Consider the following 15,914-nt stretch of genomic DNA (forward strand, 5'->3'; position numbering starts at 1 on the left):
TCCTGTAGAGCTGTGTTTCATAAACCTCTAACGTAGACAGAAGGTAAGTTAGGCGGATTGTTTTTGTTGGTTATTATTGATCCTGCTGCAGGCTAGACATCTGCCTCTGATAGATATACAGTGAATTAACCAGTTAGCACTTATGTGTGTGAAATTAGCATGTAGCTCCGTGGATCCGCTGCTTTTATTCCACTACAAGGTTAACCGCTATGCTAACTAAAGTTAGCATGTCAGCACTGAGGTCAGTTTGATAACACACACACACACACATATATTTAAGTGCATATATATATATATGTGTGTGTGTGTGTGTGTGTGTGTGTGTGTGTGAGATTTTAATTGTAACAACTCAACTACTTTGATCACAATTTCTCTTCCCATTTTAGCTTACTTTGTACATCTGACGTAACAACACAAAATATGAAAAGGCAATCTCTGAAATATCAAAATAAGTATAATTGTGGGATTATTTTCGAAAGTTACAGCCATGTTGTTTTTGTTTTTAAATTGTTGTTTTGGATGTACAGGTTAACGTGATGTAACGATTGATAAGTGTCTTATTTTGGCACTTATTATTTTGTGGATTTTACTTTGAGATTCTAATTATGACACAATATGCTTTTATTTAATTGAATAAAACAAGTATCTGAGCTAAATAAAATATAAACTTTACGTATAATTTGTTTTCCCAGGTTCAAAATTAGTTTTCAGTTTTAATTTTTTGTTTGTTTCAAAAAATAAAAACATTGATCCAGTACAGAAAAACAGCCCTCAATTGACTTAAACGTTTCTTTTTTAAAGACTTGCTCATAAATGTAATGAATTACAAATATATTTGACAACTGTGCACCAGTACAGCATACTTAAATACACCAAAAGACTCGCAGGTTTGGTCAAACATACTAAAGCAACACAACTTGCTGCTTTTGTGGTGTATTAACCCAATTTTACCTACATTTTCCCAATATTTTGATAAGGTCAACTACAGATATTGCATATAAAGTGAGTGGTACAGCAATCGCAGCCAAAAAAGAAACTTAAAAAGACTTTCAAACAGCCTGGAGAACTATTGACAAAGACCAATTTAAAAGATTAAAGTGATCCCTCGCCACTTCGCGGTTCACTTATCGCGGATTCGCTATTTCGCGGATTTTCATAATGCTTTTTTTTTTTTTTTTTTTTTTGGTGCATTGTGCTCTGCATTCTGATTCGCTAAACTCACTCCCACAACATACAGTATATCTTCTAAATTTGTTGGATGTTTTATTTTAACGCTATATTTTCACTTGTCACTAGAAGTACACTTCAATCCTCACGTTTCTGTTCTGGCAGCCGTTTTTTTACATGCAAAGCTGTGTGTTATGGAAAATATTTGTCCAATAATAGCTTTTTTTTATTTTCAGATGAAAAATGTTTTTTTATTTCTGTCTGTCTTGAATTCAAATAACTTGAGAGCTCTGATGCTGAAGTTTTAAAGCTGCTACTCTTTGTGTTTTCTGCTGGAAGGATGCTGTCCTTGTCTCGTTCGGTGGGTGCGTCCAGGAGGTTCTGGGAGTTTGTTTACATTCAGTAATGGTTTGTCGATTCAACAGCACTGCACAGGTACATAGTCTATTTTTAATAGAACCGTTAAATAGTTTAACTTTCAAAAAGCATACACAAAATATGTTTTTCTTTAACCAGAGTGCTCCAAAGAAAACTAAATTTGGCCCACTGGCGGACGAGGACAGAATTTTCACAAATCTTTATGGCCGTCATGACTGGAGGTAACGTGACTTTTACTTTCATAACGTTCATTCAGTGCACTCGGGCAATCAAAATGATTTTTAAAAAGGAATAATTTACAATATTTACCTGCTTTTTGCTTCTTGAATTCAAATAACTTGCACTGAAGCTCTGACTGGTTTTAAAACCAAGGAGATCCTTTTGAAGGGGGTTGACTGGATTCTCAATGAGATCAAGGTTTCTGGTCTGCGGGGGAGAGGCGGAGCCGGGTTCCCTACTGGCATGAAGTGGAGTTTCATGAACAAGCCCAGCGACGGCCGGTCAGTGCAGAGCCTGGCAGATTTACCTCTGATCGGCTGATTATATTTTGTTTTAAAGCTTTCAGTAATATAGAAATGGAGCCAAGAAACTAATTGTTATATTAGTCATCTCCAGATTGGCACTGGGTTTGAAAAAAATATTTTAAAAATATACATTACAGATAAATATTTCTTTCCTTTTTTTAGTTATCGATTATTCTGATGATTATTTTGATAAAAACATTTTGTAGACGTTTCTAAGCCTTTTTCATACAATATTAGAAATGCATTAAAAATGCAAACAAATAGGATACTCCAATTACTTTTTTTTAAATGAAAAAATAAACATTTTATTGCCTATAATGCAGTAGCACTGCGACAGACTGGCGACCTGTCCAGGGTGACCCCGCCTCTCGCCCGGAACGTTAGCTGGGGATTGGCACCAGCAACCCTCCCAACCCCATTAGGGAAGAAGGGTGTATAGAAAATGGATAGAAATGCAGTAGCATTACATTCCCTTAGTGCATGCTGAATGATTTGTAGCAAATGATGCATCTGAAGCTAAAAATACTTCTAAAATGTGAAAAGTTCAGCCCTTTTTGCTTGAATTAAAGTAAGTACAGTGAATGATCTGTTGATTTTTTTTTATTTTATTTTTTGGATTAACTGATTAATAACTAGATAGTAAAAGGAGTTTTTTATTATTTTTTTTACAGCATTTGAGACAATACCACTTAAGCAGTTTTGGGTAGAACATGTTTACAGAAAGTTATTTTTTTTTTTACCTTTAATGCAAAATGTACAATAGATATTTTTGTACAGTTTTGGCTTAATTACTATTCATAGTGTGTTCTCTCAGCAAAATAGCCTTTTTTGTGTAACATGAAATTAATTGATTACAAAATTAGTTGATAATTTTAATAATCAATTAAATCATAATTTATGATTTAAATCAATTAAATCATAATATATGATTTAATTGGTTTTGATCTTGTTCAAGACTTTATTCACAGTTACATTGTCTAAATGTTGGGTTCAGCTTTCTTTCCCTAAATACAGATAGAAATATATTTTTTTAAATTTCCACTTGTATTTAGTATTGAACCAATCATTGATTTCCTCAATAGCTGAAATACAAAGAATTTCATAAATGTTTATCAGTTAGTTAATCTATGAACTTCTCCTCTGGATAGGTCGGTTCTTCTGCTCAGAGTCACGTTGTTGCTCTTAAAGTTCAGTTTTATCCGATGGGAAACTGGTTCTGCTCTCCATAATTGTCGCTGCTTTTCCTACATGACTTGACCCAGTTGTGTGTCTGTATTTTAGTCCGAAGTATCTGGTGGTGAATGCAGACGAAGGAGAGCCTGGAACCTGCAAGGACAGAGAGATCATGAGGCACGACCCGCACAAGCTGGTGGAGGGCTGCCTGATCGCAGGCCGGGCCATGGGGGCTCATGCTGCTTACATCTACATCAGAGGAGAGTTTTTCAACGAGTCGTCCAACCTGCAGGTGAACGTGTGCACATTGACGGCGTGACAGAGTTTATTAAACGGCTGTTGTGTAATGCAGAAAGCATTATTTTAAAAATATGTATTAAACTATATCTATTAGTATTAAACTTTCTAAATAATGAATAGTCAGATTTTTAAAAGGAAAGTGGCAAATATTTTATTTCAGGCTTGACATAACTTACATATGCAGCTATAGAAAAAAAAACCCATTGGACTGAATCCCACTGAAAACCTCCTGGTTATTCCACCAAATATTAATTTCTGAACTCTTCCTGAGTTAAAACATTAGTATTGTTGTTTCTAAATGAATATGAACTTGTTTTCTTTGCATTATTTGAGGTCTGAAAGCACTGCATCTTATAGTTATTTCTCATTTTCTGCAAATAAATCAATTTTTTTTGCAGAGACATGTTGTCAGTAGTTCATAGAATAAAAGAACAATGTTCATTTTACTCAAACATATACATATAAAGAGTAAAGTCATTTTAAGTGGTTTCTTAATTTTTTTCCCAGAGCTGTATGTAATTGATTCTTCACAAATGGCTGTCAATTACTTGTCGTCTTTTTAACAAATTGTCCCTGTTTCTACCAAATTTCAGGAACAAATTGTTTTTTAGTGGTGGGACTTGATGAAAAAATTTTGATTAATCACATTTTTATTGAAAATTATATATCAATAAAATAAGCAACGTTTTTTTAATTGAAGAAATCCTTTATTCTGCTAAATCATTGAACTCAACAACAAAAATATTTATTGTTTTAATCTTTTTATTTAGGTCATTCATTCGTTATTTAGCTTTCAAATGTTTCATGAATCCAGGATCATTCATGTAACTTATAAAAAAAAAAAAAAAAAAACTTCTTTAGAAACGCTGACATTAGCATTCCTGCTGCTACCTACAGGTTTTGCATTGAAACGGTATTTAGGCTCGAATAGCTTCAACTCTTTTTAGCACAACTTGTAAACAACAGTCATAAATTCCAGCATCCCATCAGATCGTTTTTTTGAAGCAAAAAACACATTTTTAAAAAACTTTTATAAATTTTTTAAATTTGTTTTTTGTTGTATGTATTCTATCCTGTTTGCATGTTCATATTGACTGGTTTTATACCGAGAACTAAAAAGAAAATTGGAAAATGATGAACTGGAAGTTCTTTCTGTCACAGAGCTTTGTTGCTTGTGAAACTGCTTCCACAAAATAAAGTCAATTTTGTAAAATTTCTCTTCCGAGTGGCAAGAAAAGCCACTTTGTTGTTCATCGCTGTTGTTTGTAGTTGCGATTGTGCATCAGATTTACAGGCCCACTGGAAACGTGGATACAAAAACAGAAAACAATTTTAATTAAAATTTTAACACGTTAAAATCTTTGCAATAAATGAATCAAAATGAACCCATCTTTCTCTTTCAGGTGGCCATCAATGAGGCATATGCTGCTGGGCTGATTGGAAAGCCTGCAGATGTTGGTGAGTTCAGGCAGCAAATACCATCCGTACGTCCCAGTGGGTTCCTCCTGGTAACAACTGTCTAAATGTTAGCCTTCCTTCAGTCCTTTCTAGGTGTTGCCGTCTCTTGTGTCATTCCCTTCATTTTTGTACCTCTGCAACTAACGATTTTAGTAATTGATTACACTTTTGATTATTCTGACGATAAATCTGATTTAAAAAACTGGGACATTTGCTCTTTTTTTGTGTCCTCCTTTTAATGTGTTCTGCAGCCTTTCATTGCTTTTGTCTTTCCGTCCTTTTATCCTTCCTTTTTTCTTTTAACTTGACCTGTTTTTGCTTTCCTCTTTCATTCCTTCCCAACTTCTTTTATTTTCTGTGCCTTTTCCTCCTTTCTTTCCTTTTTCCTTTCATTCCTTTCTTCCTTGTTTCCTGCTTTCTTTCTGTTTCCTCTGTTGTTTCTTCCTTCATTCAGTCTGTTTATTTGCAGCCTCCATATTTAAAATGGTGGTGAACGTCGATGTTTTCTATTTTTTGTTGAACATAATTGAAAACCAAAAATTTTACCCAAGTAAAAGTAGAGCTACGAAAACATAATTTCACCCAAGTAAAAATAAAAAATAGAGATTACTCGAGTAAGAGCACTGAGTAATCGATCAAAACATTAATGATTTCACATTTAAAAATTACATCTATTGGACCAAAATCTAAAGTTGTGTGGAAATTTTGGTATTGTAAGGACCAAAATGAAAGTAATTCATGTAAACAAAATAATTTTAAAACAACAATTTACCAACATTTTCAATATATATTAATAAGAACTGCAGGTGTGTGTCTTTGTCTGGTGAATTTTTGGTTCAAACAAACCAAACCAACATTTTACTTGCGTAAGAGTATCGATCCACTTACTCAAGTAAACTCAAGTAACTAGTTACTACCCAAATCTGCTGAAAACTCAGAAAAAGTGTTTTGTTTTTTTTGCATAAAAAACAAGGAGGAGTCTTTCCTATATGTGCGTTTTTAAATCTATTTCTTTTGAAGTGTAATCAAGTAGAAAGGTCACAAAGAGATGACCTAAATCCATCTGCCATGTTCTCCTTCAGCACAAGGTTCATAAAGCCAAAGATTAGGGTGGCTTAACATAAGCGACTACATTTTTTTTATTCCTAACTTAATTGAAAGCAACATCTGTGCGGTAGGTGGCGTTCGTGGAGGCTGGGATAACCTGCTGGCTGTAATCCCTGGAGGATCCTCAACTCCCCTCATCCCCAAGAACGTCTGTGAAGAGGTGCTAATGGATTTCGACGGCCTCCTTCAAGCCCAGACGGGCCTCGGCACGGCTGCTCTCATCGTCATGGACAAATCTGTGAGTCCGTCACCTCTGCCGAGCGACCAGACGCCGGTAGCATTGGTTATTGGTTGATTAGTGTTGCTTTTGCAGACTGACATCATCAGAGCCATCGCCCGACTGATTGAGTTCTACAAACATGAGAGTTGTGGCCAGTGCACACCATGCAGGGAGGGTAAATGCTTCTCATTAGGTTTTTTTTTTTTTTTTTGGAGGATTTATTTTCAGAAACGATAAAATAATATGTCTTGTTTTGGATGCTCTGGTTGATTTCTGCAGGAGTGGACTGGATGAATAAGATGATGTGGCGTTTTGTCCGCGGCGACGCGCGGCCAGCGGAGATCGATATGATCTGGGAGCTCAGCAAGCAGATCGAGGGACACACCATCTGCGCGCTGGGCGACGGCGCAGCGTGGCCCGTACAGGTAAAAACATTTCCTTCCTTCCTTCCTTCCTTCCATCCTTTCTTCCTTTCTATCTTTACTTACTTTCTTCTTCCTTATGTCTTTCTTTTCTTTCCCTATTTCTTTCCTTTCTTCCTTCCTTCCTTCCTTCCTTCCCTTTTCCTTTCTTTCTTTCCTTCCTTCCTTCCTTCCTTCCTTCCTTCCTTCCTTCCTTCCTTCCTTCCTTCCTTCCATTCCTTTCTACTTCCTTTCCATCTTCTTCCATCTTTCCTTTCTTTATTCTTTATTCTTTATGTCTACCTTTCTTTGCAGTCTTTACTTTTGCCCTTCTTTCCTTTCTTTTTTTACTTATCCTCGGTCTTCCCTTCTTTTGTCTTACCATGTTTCCTTTATTCCTTTCTTCCTCCTGTCTGTCGTACCTCAATTTCTGTTTGTTCTTTCTTCCTTTTTTTCCTGTTTTTCTTTTTTGTATCCTTCCTTTTCTTTGCCTTTCTTCCTTTTTGTCTTTCTTCCTTTATTCCAGCTTAAGTTCGGTTCCTGTTTTTTCCAGTTTCCAGCTTACTGTAAAAAAAATCAATGCCATAAACTCATTGTGAACTTTTTTTTTGTGTTTTTAAAATAAGTTAAATAAAGTCCAATTAAATAAGATCTCTTAAAGGTTTAGTTTGTAAACATCTGGAATGGAAAGGTAAATGTGTGATTTATTTATTTTATTCAGATACTAAATACAGTACTAAAACTAAAGTACTGTACTTGTTATGGAGATGATATTTTGGGCTGACAGGTTTTTCCTGAAATTTGACCAATCCTGTTTGTAATTGACAGTTTGTGCCACTAGATGTCACTAGTTCCCTCCCACAGTAACAAAATAATGCATTTGATTTTTTTTCTACATTATGCCCTGTCATTATCTCCTCAGTTATGAAGTTATTTATCACTTTGACTTGATGTTGTATATTGAAGTGATATTGCACATAAATGATCTCTTTTTTTGTGTGTTTTTAGGGATTAATCCGGCACTTCAGGCCTGTGATGGAAAGCCGAATCGCTGAATACCAGCAGCAGAAACAAGCTGTGGCTTAAATCTCGTTCTCAACTTTTGGATTTCTTCATTCTGCCTCTAAATGCCCTTAACCTTATGTCTGTGAGAAATATTTAAACTAAAAATGATATACTGTCTTTTGCCTCATCAGGAAGCTTCGATTCACACTTTTGTTGTGTTTAGTGAAAATACCAATAAAGATCTATTACCTGAAGCTATTGGTTGATTTTAAGAGTTGAATTGTTTGGGGGCTTTTTGTATTACTTTAGAATTTTGGTATGTGGAAAAGAAAACTGATGCTGAGATGCTAATATTTTTATTTCAGTCTTATGGAGTAGATCGAGCTACATGAAAATACTTTAAATATTGAAACCCATGCTAGTAATTCACAAAAATGAAGGATAGTAGGAGTTTCCAAGTAAAAACTGTATGTTTTATGAATGAAATAGTAACTAAATTTGTAGGATATGTATTCCGGGTTCATACAAAATTTGTGAAAGAGTGGATTTAAAAGAAAATCTTTAAATTAGAAAAATATAAGCAGAACATTTTGGATCTTTAAAGATGGTTTGTGGGGAATTATGCTGATGTGGACAGGAATCATCAAAGTTGAAGTACTGTACTGCTAAAATTGAAATGTATTTAAGGTATAAAGATATAAATCTAATTATAACCACTATATTAAGTTATTTTCTGTTTGAGCAAAGATATTAGGTCTTTACCTTTGACACAGTTTTGAATCACAAAATTGATTTTCAGTGTTTCATTCAGAACTTATCAGAGGAGCTGGTTCAACAAGATAGGAGCCGATGAAAGATATGGTTCTCATTTATTTAGATGGAGTAGAAACTGCAAGTATACCTACCAGTGTGAGAGAAATGTAGTTTCTTAGAAACTATAGTGTCTTTAGGATAAGATGGTTCTGGAAGGGTATTTTTTCTACATATAGTTGCAAAACGATCACAAACTTCAATGTATTTACGAGGATTGTGCGTGACAGACCACCATAGAGCATAAATAGGAATCTGAGAAGTGTGGCATGCAATTTTACTCATCCCCTTCTTATTTTTCAATAAATCTATGGAAAACAATTGCTTCCAAAAATCTAACTAGTAAATTGTTTCCATCTGTGTAGTTTAATCTGAGTATGAATATAGTTGTTCCAATTCTCAATAGTCAACTAGCATCAAGAAACACACCAGGCAGATCAAGGTTAATGTTGTAGAGAATTACAAAGAAACCCGAGTGATCTTTTTGGGGGAAAAATTACTTTTAGGACTAAGTTTTACTCTTTTACTTCAGTAATTTTATTGTGAAGTGTTTCTAAGCTCACTGTGAGCAACTTCACTGAATGAAGAACAAGGTTTCTTTTTAACCAAAGAAATTACTAGATACAGACACTAGCCTGCAGTTTTTTGTTTAAATTTTATATATTTTATACAGACAAAATTTTACTTTTGCCTGATTCTATTTTGTAATTGTGTTATTTATATGAATTACTTTCATTTGAGCTTTAAAATATCAATATTCTCATGTATTTTTATATTTTAGTCTTATGTAATTTTATAAATATGACATGATTGATATTTTGATAATCAATCATTGCTACTATCTTCTATTACTTATTAAAAATTTTACTAAGTACTTTAGTAGCCTTTTTACGAAATACTTATGTCACTCTTAATTTCTTGAATTTTCTATTTTTTATTTTTACTTGAGTAAAAAATTAGCTGTAGTAGCGCTACTCTCACTTGAGTACAATTTTTGGGTACTCAAGATCAGTGCCGTATAATATCTATGGCGCTGCTCTAGCTTTGTAGTGGCGAACTCTACTCTCGCGAGAATTTCTATTCCCACGTCACGTGACGGGGGCTAAACAGCTTCGTTTCCGTGGACGCTGCAGATAGTGCTAAAGCAAGTTTGGATTTGTTTTATGTGAAAGATTGATCATTTAACCATCGCATAAATTATACAACGGGCATAGAAAATGTTTTTTCATTCAATTATTTTTTTAAGTTGAAATCAAATGGCGTAGCTTGTGCTGCGTGCTGCCCTGTGTCCTCCATCGTGGTGCAACGGTTGTCGTAATTTTATAACGTTTTCTATTTATCGCAATCATTGATGCTAAAGAGTTCACACCCGAGTATTTTAGAGATATAACGCAGTTATGACGTGTTTAGTTGTCCTTTTAATAATGTATTTAAGTTGTTTTTAATGACAATTTTGTGGTTATCTTACAGTTTGATGTGGATCTGAGCTCGGTGAAAGCCTCAAGATGGAAATGAAAATAGAGCAAGTGGTTGTTGGAAATGAAATGAAGTCCTCTTCTGCAGAGACAAAATCTGACCCTGTGGGCGGCCCGGAGTACTGTAAGTTGATATTTACTGTACTATTACTACAAAGAACATAAAAAGTCACAAGTTTTCTCGTCTTCTTTGGAAGCTTTTAGAATAAAACATAATGTTGGAACATTTTAGGCTGAATTAGTAACCTTCATTGATCTTCTTCTTATTCAAAATGTACAGATTTCTCTGTAAAAGTTCATGAGTATTGATCTGTTACACCTGTTTATTAAGTTGGACTTCCCCAAGGTTTAATGCTTGCCCCATTGATGTTTTTATTTTGTTTTTCCCTCAAAGATTTCTTAAACTCAAAATCTCATCCACCCCAGAGGTGGATGAGATTTGTCCTGGGAAGAATTTAAATCTGGGTGAATATTTTTAATAAGCACGTTACTAAACATAAACTACTTTCTAAGTTTGTCATCTGCACTACAGATCACCATGAGAGTCTGCAGTGTTTCCATTGCCTGATCATTTTCAAAGATCTCAAATCCAAGGAGAGACACATTAAGAGGAACCATCGGGACGAGTACAAGCGTCATCTGCAGCAGGTATAAAAACCATAAAAATGAAAAATGTCTCAACAATATTTCAGCAAACTCTAAGCCATATAAAATAAAATTTAAAAAATACCATAATTTATCAAAATTTCTACCCCCAATAAAGTATTACCCTAAAAATTAACATTAGTATAAAATAATCTTCAGTGAAATTCAGGGGCAGAAATATAAAAAAAATTGTTAGGAAGGTAATTTAAAAAAATAACACATTTACTAGCGTACTTTTATAATTTTGCAGATGTATTATTTGTGGGATAGTACTGTTATAAAAAAAGTTGTAAGGATTCTCTTATTTATAAACAGACCTGAGTAGGAATTATGATAATTTAGTCCAAAATTTGGGCAGCTTTTTACCTACATTTGCATGTAGGTAAACAAATATGTTAAGTTAATTTATTTCAGTAATTGGACTCAAAATGTGAAAATCTTAAGCAGGTCCTTTACACATGAAGGGATTTATTTGAAGCCTTTGTTTCTGTAAATTTTGATAAAATGGACTTACCCCAAAATTAACTTTGTCACCAAAATAAGAGACCAATTAAAAGAATAAATATTTGTACAGAAATATGACTTTATGTTTTAGATATTTGGAGTGAAATGTCCAGTAGACACTTCACTCTTGCCAAATTGGCAACTTTGTCGCTAAATTTAGTCATTTTTCATCAACCGCAAGCGACTTTTGCTTCAAAAAAGTGACTAGCGACAAATGCTGAGACTTTCTTTCTTCTTGTTTTGGGAGACTTTGGCATTTAGATTTCAGCATGTGAGTAACTCCAGCCTGTTGTTGGGGGTGTGAATGCCGAAGAAAACAAATATGTAATGTACTCTGATTACTTTGCTCTTTCATATAGTGTTGGCAGTTATACAGCTTTATGTTGGTGAAAATTATTTAAACTTTAGGTTGTCAAAACTAAAACTGATTCCAGCTCTTTTCTTTGGACTGGCAACAAAAGAACAGATAAAAAAGTAACTTTGTAATTGAATCACACATGGGTAAAGCTGCCGCTGATCCTGTTCTGCATCGCAAAAGCTGTAAACATTATTCAAAATTTACCATGTTGCTTAATGTTTTCTTTTTGTTGCGCTAAAATAAATCGATGCAATTGATTCACAGCCTCAGTCACTGATTCACCTCCTCTAATGTCTGTGCCTCAGATAACTGTCTTTTAGTTAAATTTGATATTATGCAAGACTGATTTATGTAGTGTAAATTCAGGAAATGAATTTACATTACATAAACATATTTAGAGTATTTTTAATCACCTTTTGTCTTGCCAACTTTGATATTCTCTTCTTCTACTTCTCATAAGATATGCACATTAGGCAGTGATGTCATCTAACGACTTTTAGGACAGCCCATAGGTATTTTTCTTGGCAACAGTGAGACCATTGTTGAAATCCTCCACAAAGAGGCCCAGGAAGCTGGCTGTTCAGTGCTGTGTCCAAACATAATGTTAAAAAATTAAGTAGAAGGAAAAACTATGATTGGAAAAGTAATAGAGTACTACAAGGCTCAGTATAGTCATGTTTTTCACTGTTTAGTTTGCACAAGCTGCGAATTTGTTAGTCTGTTGAAGCAAACTATTGAACGTTAGTTCAGAAAGGATTAGATATCTGATTATTTGCTTAATATTAATTTGTTGCCTATTTTTAAGCATCCGTCTGTTTCCGTTCGTCCATGCATGTATACTCTAGTTTCATGTTCTATAATTAAAGCCTGACCGCAGTACACATTTATGCCACAAATAAATTGTGAAACTTGAGAAAGAACAGGCTGAGTATTAAGAAAATTTGACTCTGAAACGAGAAGAATTTGCATTTTTTCAAATTATTTTCTTTTTGCAGAATAATACACTCTTCATGTGCTACAAGTGCAACAGCTCTTTCTCCACAACGGCAGAGCTCAGCCAGCACCAACCAACACATTTTACCGAAGAAAAGCCATTTTCCTGCTCCCTCTGTCAGGAAAGATTCAGCACGTTTACCGAGGTTGGGAAGCTTATTCTTCTAATGTTTTACGTGTTCGCCATAAACTGTGAGCTGTGCTGATCGTTTGTTGTCTTACAGCTGAACCAACACAGACGGAAGGATTGCGGGGAGCGGCGTTTTCTTTGCGTTGACTGTGGCGCCAGGTTCCCCGTTCCCTTTCGACTCCGCAAACATCGCATCGCAATGCATCCCGAGAAAGAGGCGGCAGCCGAAGATATCGACATGTTTCAGTGTTGTAAATGTGGCGTTGTTTTCCAGACAGAAGACGAGCTCCTGCAGCATCAGGAGGAAACCTCTGACTGCGATCTTGAGGAGTCACGAGGCAAAAAGCGGCCCTGTGAACATACGCCCGCTTCCCAAGAGGTGGAAGTTGATAAGAAAATCAAGCAAGAAGATAGTGCAAAAAAATACCGTGACTCGACTTCGTCTGTGGAGTGTAAAATTCCCTGTCCTGAAGATGACTGTAATTGGATGTTTGCCACAATTGAAGCCTTGCGAGCTCACAAAAAAGACCTCCATCGCCCTCGTCCTCTGAAAGCTCTCAGCTCTGAATACTCCTGCCTTACCTGTGGGAAGAGCTTTGCAAGAGAAAGTACTCTAAAGGCTCATCAAACCTCCCATATTAAGACAGAGAAGGCTGTTGAAAAGAGATGATACAGAAGGAGAAAACTTCCTCCTTTGGTGTCGCATCATCATGTCATTCACGTTGCTTAGTGAAGGATTTCAGCATGATATTTCAGAATAAGTTTGTGAAGCAGTATTATGCACCACATTGCCGATTGTTTCAGGAATGTTATTTATTTTTTCCTTTTTAACATGGGTGTGTACGGGAACTTGAAATCCTTGAAAATGCTTGAATTTCAATCGGGTGCAAGGTTTCCCCCTGAAAACTTGCGAAGCCCGGTGGTTGGGGGCGAGGGCAGTCATTCATCCAGCAGCCTGTCGTGTTTTTGAGTTAAGAAATGTTTAAACTTGACAGGAAATTTGAAAAAATGTCACTTGATAATTTTGTTTTATTAAAAGATTGGAAGATTAATACCTGAACACCAACTATAAAGTCTTAAAAAATGCAAACATTTTTAAAAGACTTAAAAAAAATAAGCAATGCTTAGATTGGTGGGGGCACAAATAAAGCATGGTGGCCCGCCAGGCTTGTAATACACTGGGGGAAACCCTGAAGTGTTTTCAAGGTTTGTAAAGTGCTTCATTGATGTAAAAAAAAAAAAATCCTTAAAAGTGCTTAATATTCTATTCGGAAAGTTTTGTAATAAACATTTAGGAGAAAAGACTCCTTAACTGAAAGTCAAGTAATTATTTATGTCGTGTCTGAGCATTTAATTTGAGAAACCAATGTGTTCAATGTAATGAATATTTATTACTCATAATGGCTCAATAATTGAAATAAATTTGGCATTTTATTTGTGTTAAAGTTCTTGAAATTGGGGGATTTATTTTCTTAAATTTGTGTTTTGTTCTCAGACCAATCAGGTGTCTGAGAAATAATTTTCAAAACATAAAATTTTGTTAGTTTAGTTTAGTTTGTCCCTTACATATAGGATACTGTCACAGAACATTACTCATAACGGTAATAAATTATGCCATATAATAGTGAACTATTTGGCATAATTGGCATAATATTGAATAGTTGGACAAAACAATACAATATTCATTTGTATTGTTTTGTTGGAAAAGTTTGAAAGCTTATCTTGAAAATGCCTGAAAAGTGCTTGAATTTTATTGTTGGAAAAGTGTACGAACCCTGTTTAACAAAATACCGTACACTGAAAACCTACCTTTCTGTGTAAATAATCAGGATTTATTTTTACAAAGCAACAATCTCACATGTCATTGTTCGTGTTGCCTTTTTTTTATCCTAAAAGTTTTATGTTGATGGTGAAATAGCCAAGTGATTCTTCTTTGGGTTGTGGGAAATACTTTGTAGTTAAGTATTTGATTTCAGCTAAATGTGTAAACGTGGCATTGGAACTGTATCTCATAACATAACCATAATAAAATATGTTTAAAAAAAAACAGCTCTGAATACTCCTGCCTTACCTGTGGGAAGAGCTTTGCAAGAGAAAGTACTCTAAAGGCTCATTTAGAGTACTTTCTAAGTGAAAGTACTCTAAATGAGTACTTTCATTTATAGAACTCTGCACCGACAAGTGTTTTTTTTGTCTTTATGTTTCTGCAGCAAAGTAGTTGGTGTCACTTCAGAGTTTGCCTTAATATCAGTCAATTTCTTATGATGCAAACTATTTTGTGGAGTACACCACTCTTTTTTGAAACTAACAGCATGATGCCATGGGCATGGTGCTCTTTGGCTTGTGGGCTTATTTTCTATAAATATGACATAAGACATCAATTTTAGTTTTATCAGATCGCCATGTCACCACTCCAAAAATTAAGGGCCCTGTCTTCTGAGTGCGTTTTCAACCTAATTTGGCTTTTGTTTATTATGTAATGGCTTCTTTCTCGATGAAGGTCCTTATTTGAGCTCTTATTGGTACAGAACTTGTTTCACTCATTTACAAGATCTGTTGCTTTTGTTTCTAGGTTGATTCACACATCTTGCACATTTAACATGTTCAATCCTTAAATACCCAACGTTCATTAATAACATGACGGCTTGACATTCCTATGGTTTCCATACTTGCATATACAGAGTTTGAACAGATAAATGTCTGTAATCTTGAGGTATCTGAAATGCTGCATCTGGAAATAGTATGAGGTGTTGTCTTAAGAATCATGACATTTTCATTTAAGCTTTCCAAAATTGTTTAAAGGCATGTGAAGAATTTGGCTAAACTAATATTCTTCCTTGGTTGCTTTCACTAAATAAAAATCCAATCAATGTATTTACAACAAAATGTTTCAAACTGATATGTATTAATATGGGTGGAACCTGTACCCAGTTCAAGCTTAAATTACTATTATTTTTCTTTGCTACATCCAAATAAGAAATTTAGACCAATTAAGACCAGTGCTTAAGTAAGTCTGGATGGAAGTGTTTCAAAGTAATTTAATTTCCACAATGTGGAATTCTGTCGCTTTTAATTCAAAGTCTAAGACTATTTTCAATATGTTTAAAAAGCAAACCAAACTCTAGTTGTGCCAACAGTAATCCATTCATGTTTAAAATGTTTTATAGTTATGTTTGAATATGTATGATTCTTTTTGTTTATATCACCTTTAATTATTTTATTCTTTTACTACTATTCAATTTCTTTGTAGTATCTTAAAAAATGAT

The 15,914-nt window shown here is 34.6% G+C and overlaps 1 protein-coding gene and 1 pseudogene across 2 annotated transcripts; both read left to right on the plus strand.

The window, feature by feature from the left end:
• The first annotated feature begins 1,572 nt into the window (after nt 1–1,572).
• LOC122844078 lies at nt 1,573–7,991 on the plus strand (annotated as a pseudogene).
• A 1,598-nt stretch (nt 7,992–9,589) lies between these two features.
• LOC122843088 (zinc finger protein 583-like) lies at nt 9,590–15,154 on the plus strand. 2 transcript variants are annotated; one of them, XM_044137588.1, is made up of 5 exons: nt 9,590–9,687; nt 10,014–10,142; nt 10,551–10,666; nt 12,521–12,664; nt 12,743–15,154. In XM_044137588.1, the coding sequence occupies exons 2-5, from the start codon at nt 10,049–10,051 to the stop codon at nt 13,316–13,318; spliced, it is 930 nt and encodes a 309-aa protein (XP_043993523.1). In that variant the 5' UTR covers nt 9,590–9,687; nt 10,014–10,048; the 3' UTR covers nt 13,319–15,154. The 2 variants fall into 2 exon arrangements, with proteins under 2 accessions (XP_043993523.1, XP_043993524.1); XM_044137589.1 differs by lacking the exon at nt 9,590–9,687 and having other exon boundaries at nt 9,695–10,142.
• Nucleotides 15,155–15,914: the final 760 nt, after the last annotated feature.

Source organism: Gambusia affinis, linkage group LG14 (genome assembly GCF_019740435.1).
Source record: "Gambusia affinis linkage group LG14, SWU_Gaff_1.0, whole genome shotgun sequence".
NCBI lineage: Eukaryota > Metazoa > Chordata > Actinopteri > Cyprinodontiformes > Poeciliidae > Gambusia > Gambusia affinis.

Bases quoted from the DNA above. Each gene is read 5' to 3' on its own strand.
- LOC122843088 (XM_044137588.1), top strand. From the start codon at position 10,049: ATGGAAATGAAAATAGAGCAAGTGGTTGTTGGAAATGAAATGAAGTCC. The intron at 10,143-10,550 runs GTAAGTTGATAT...TCTGCACTACAG, and splicing joins TGTGGGCGGCCCGGAGTACT to ATCACCATGAGAGTCTGCAG. The intron at 12,665-12,742 runs GTTGGGAAGCTT...GTTGTCTTACAG, and splicing joins GATTCAGCACGTTTACCGAG to CTGAACCAACACAGACGGAA.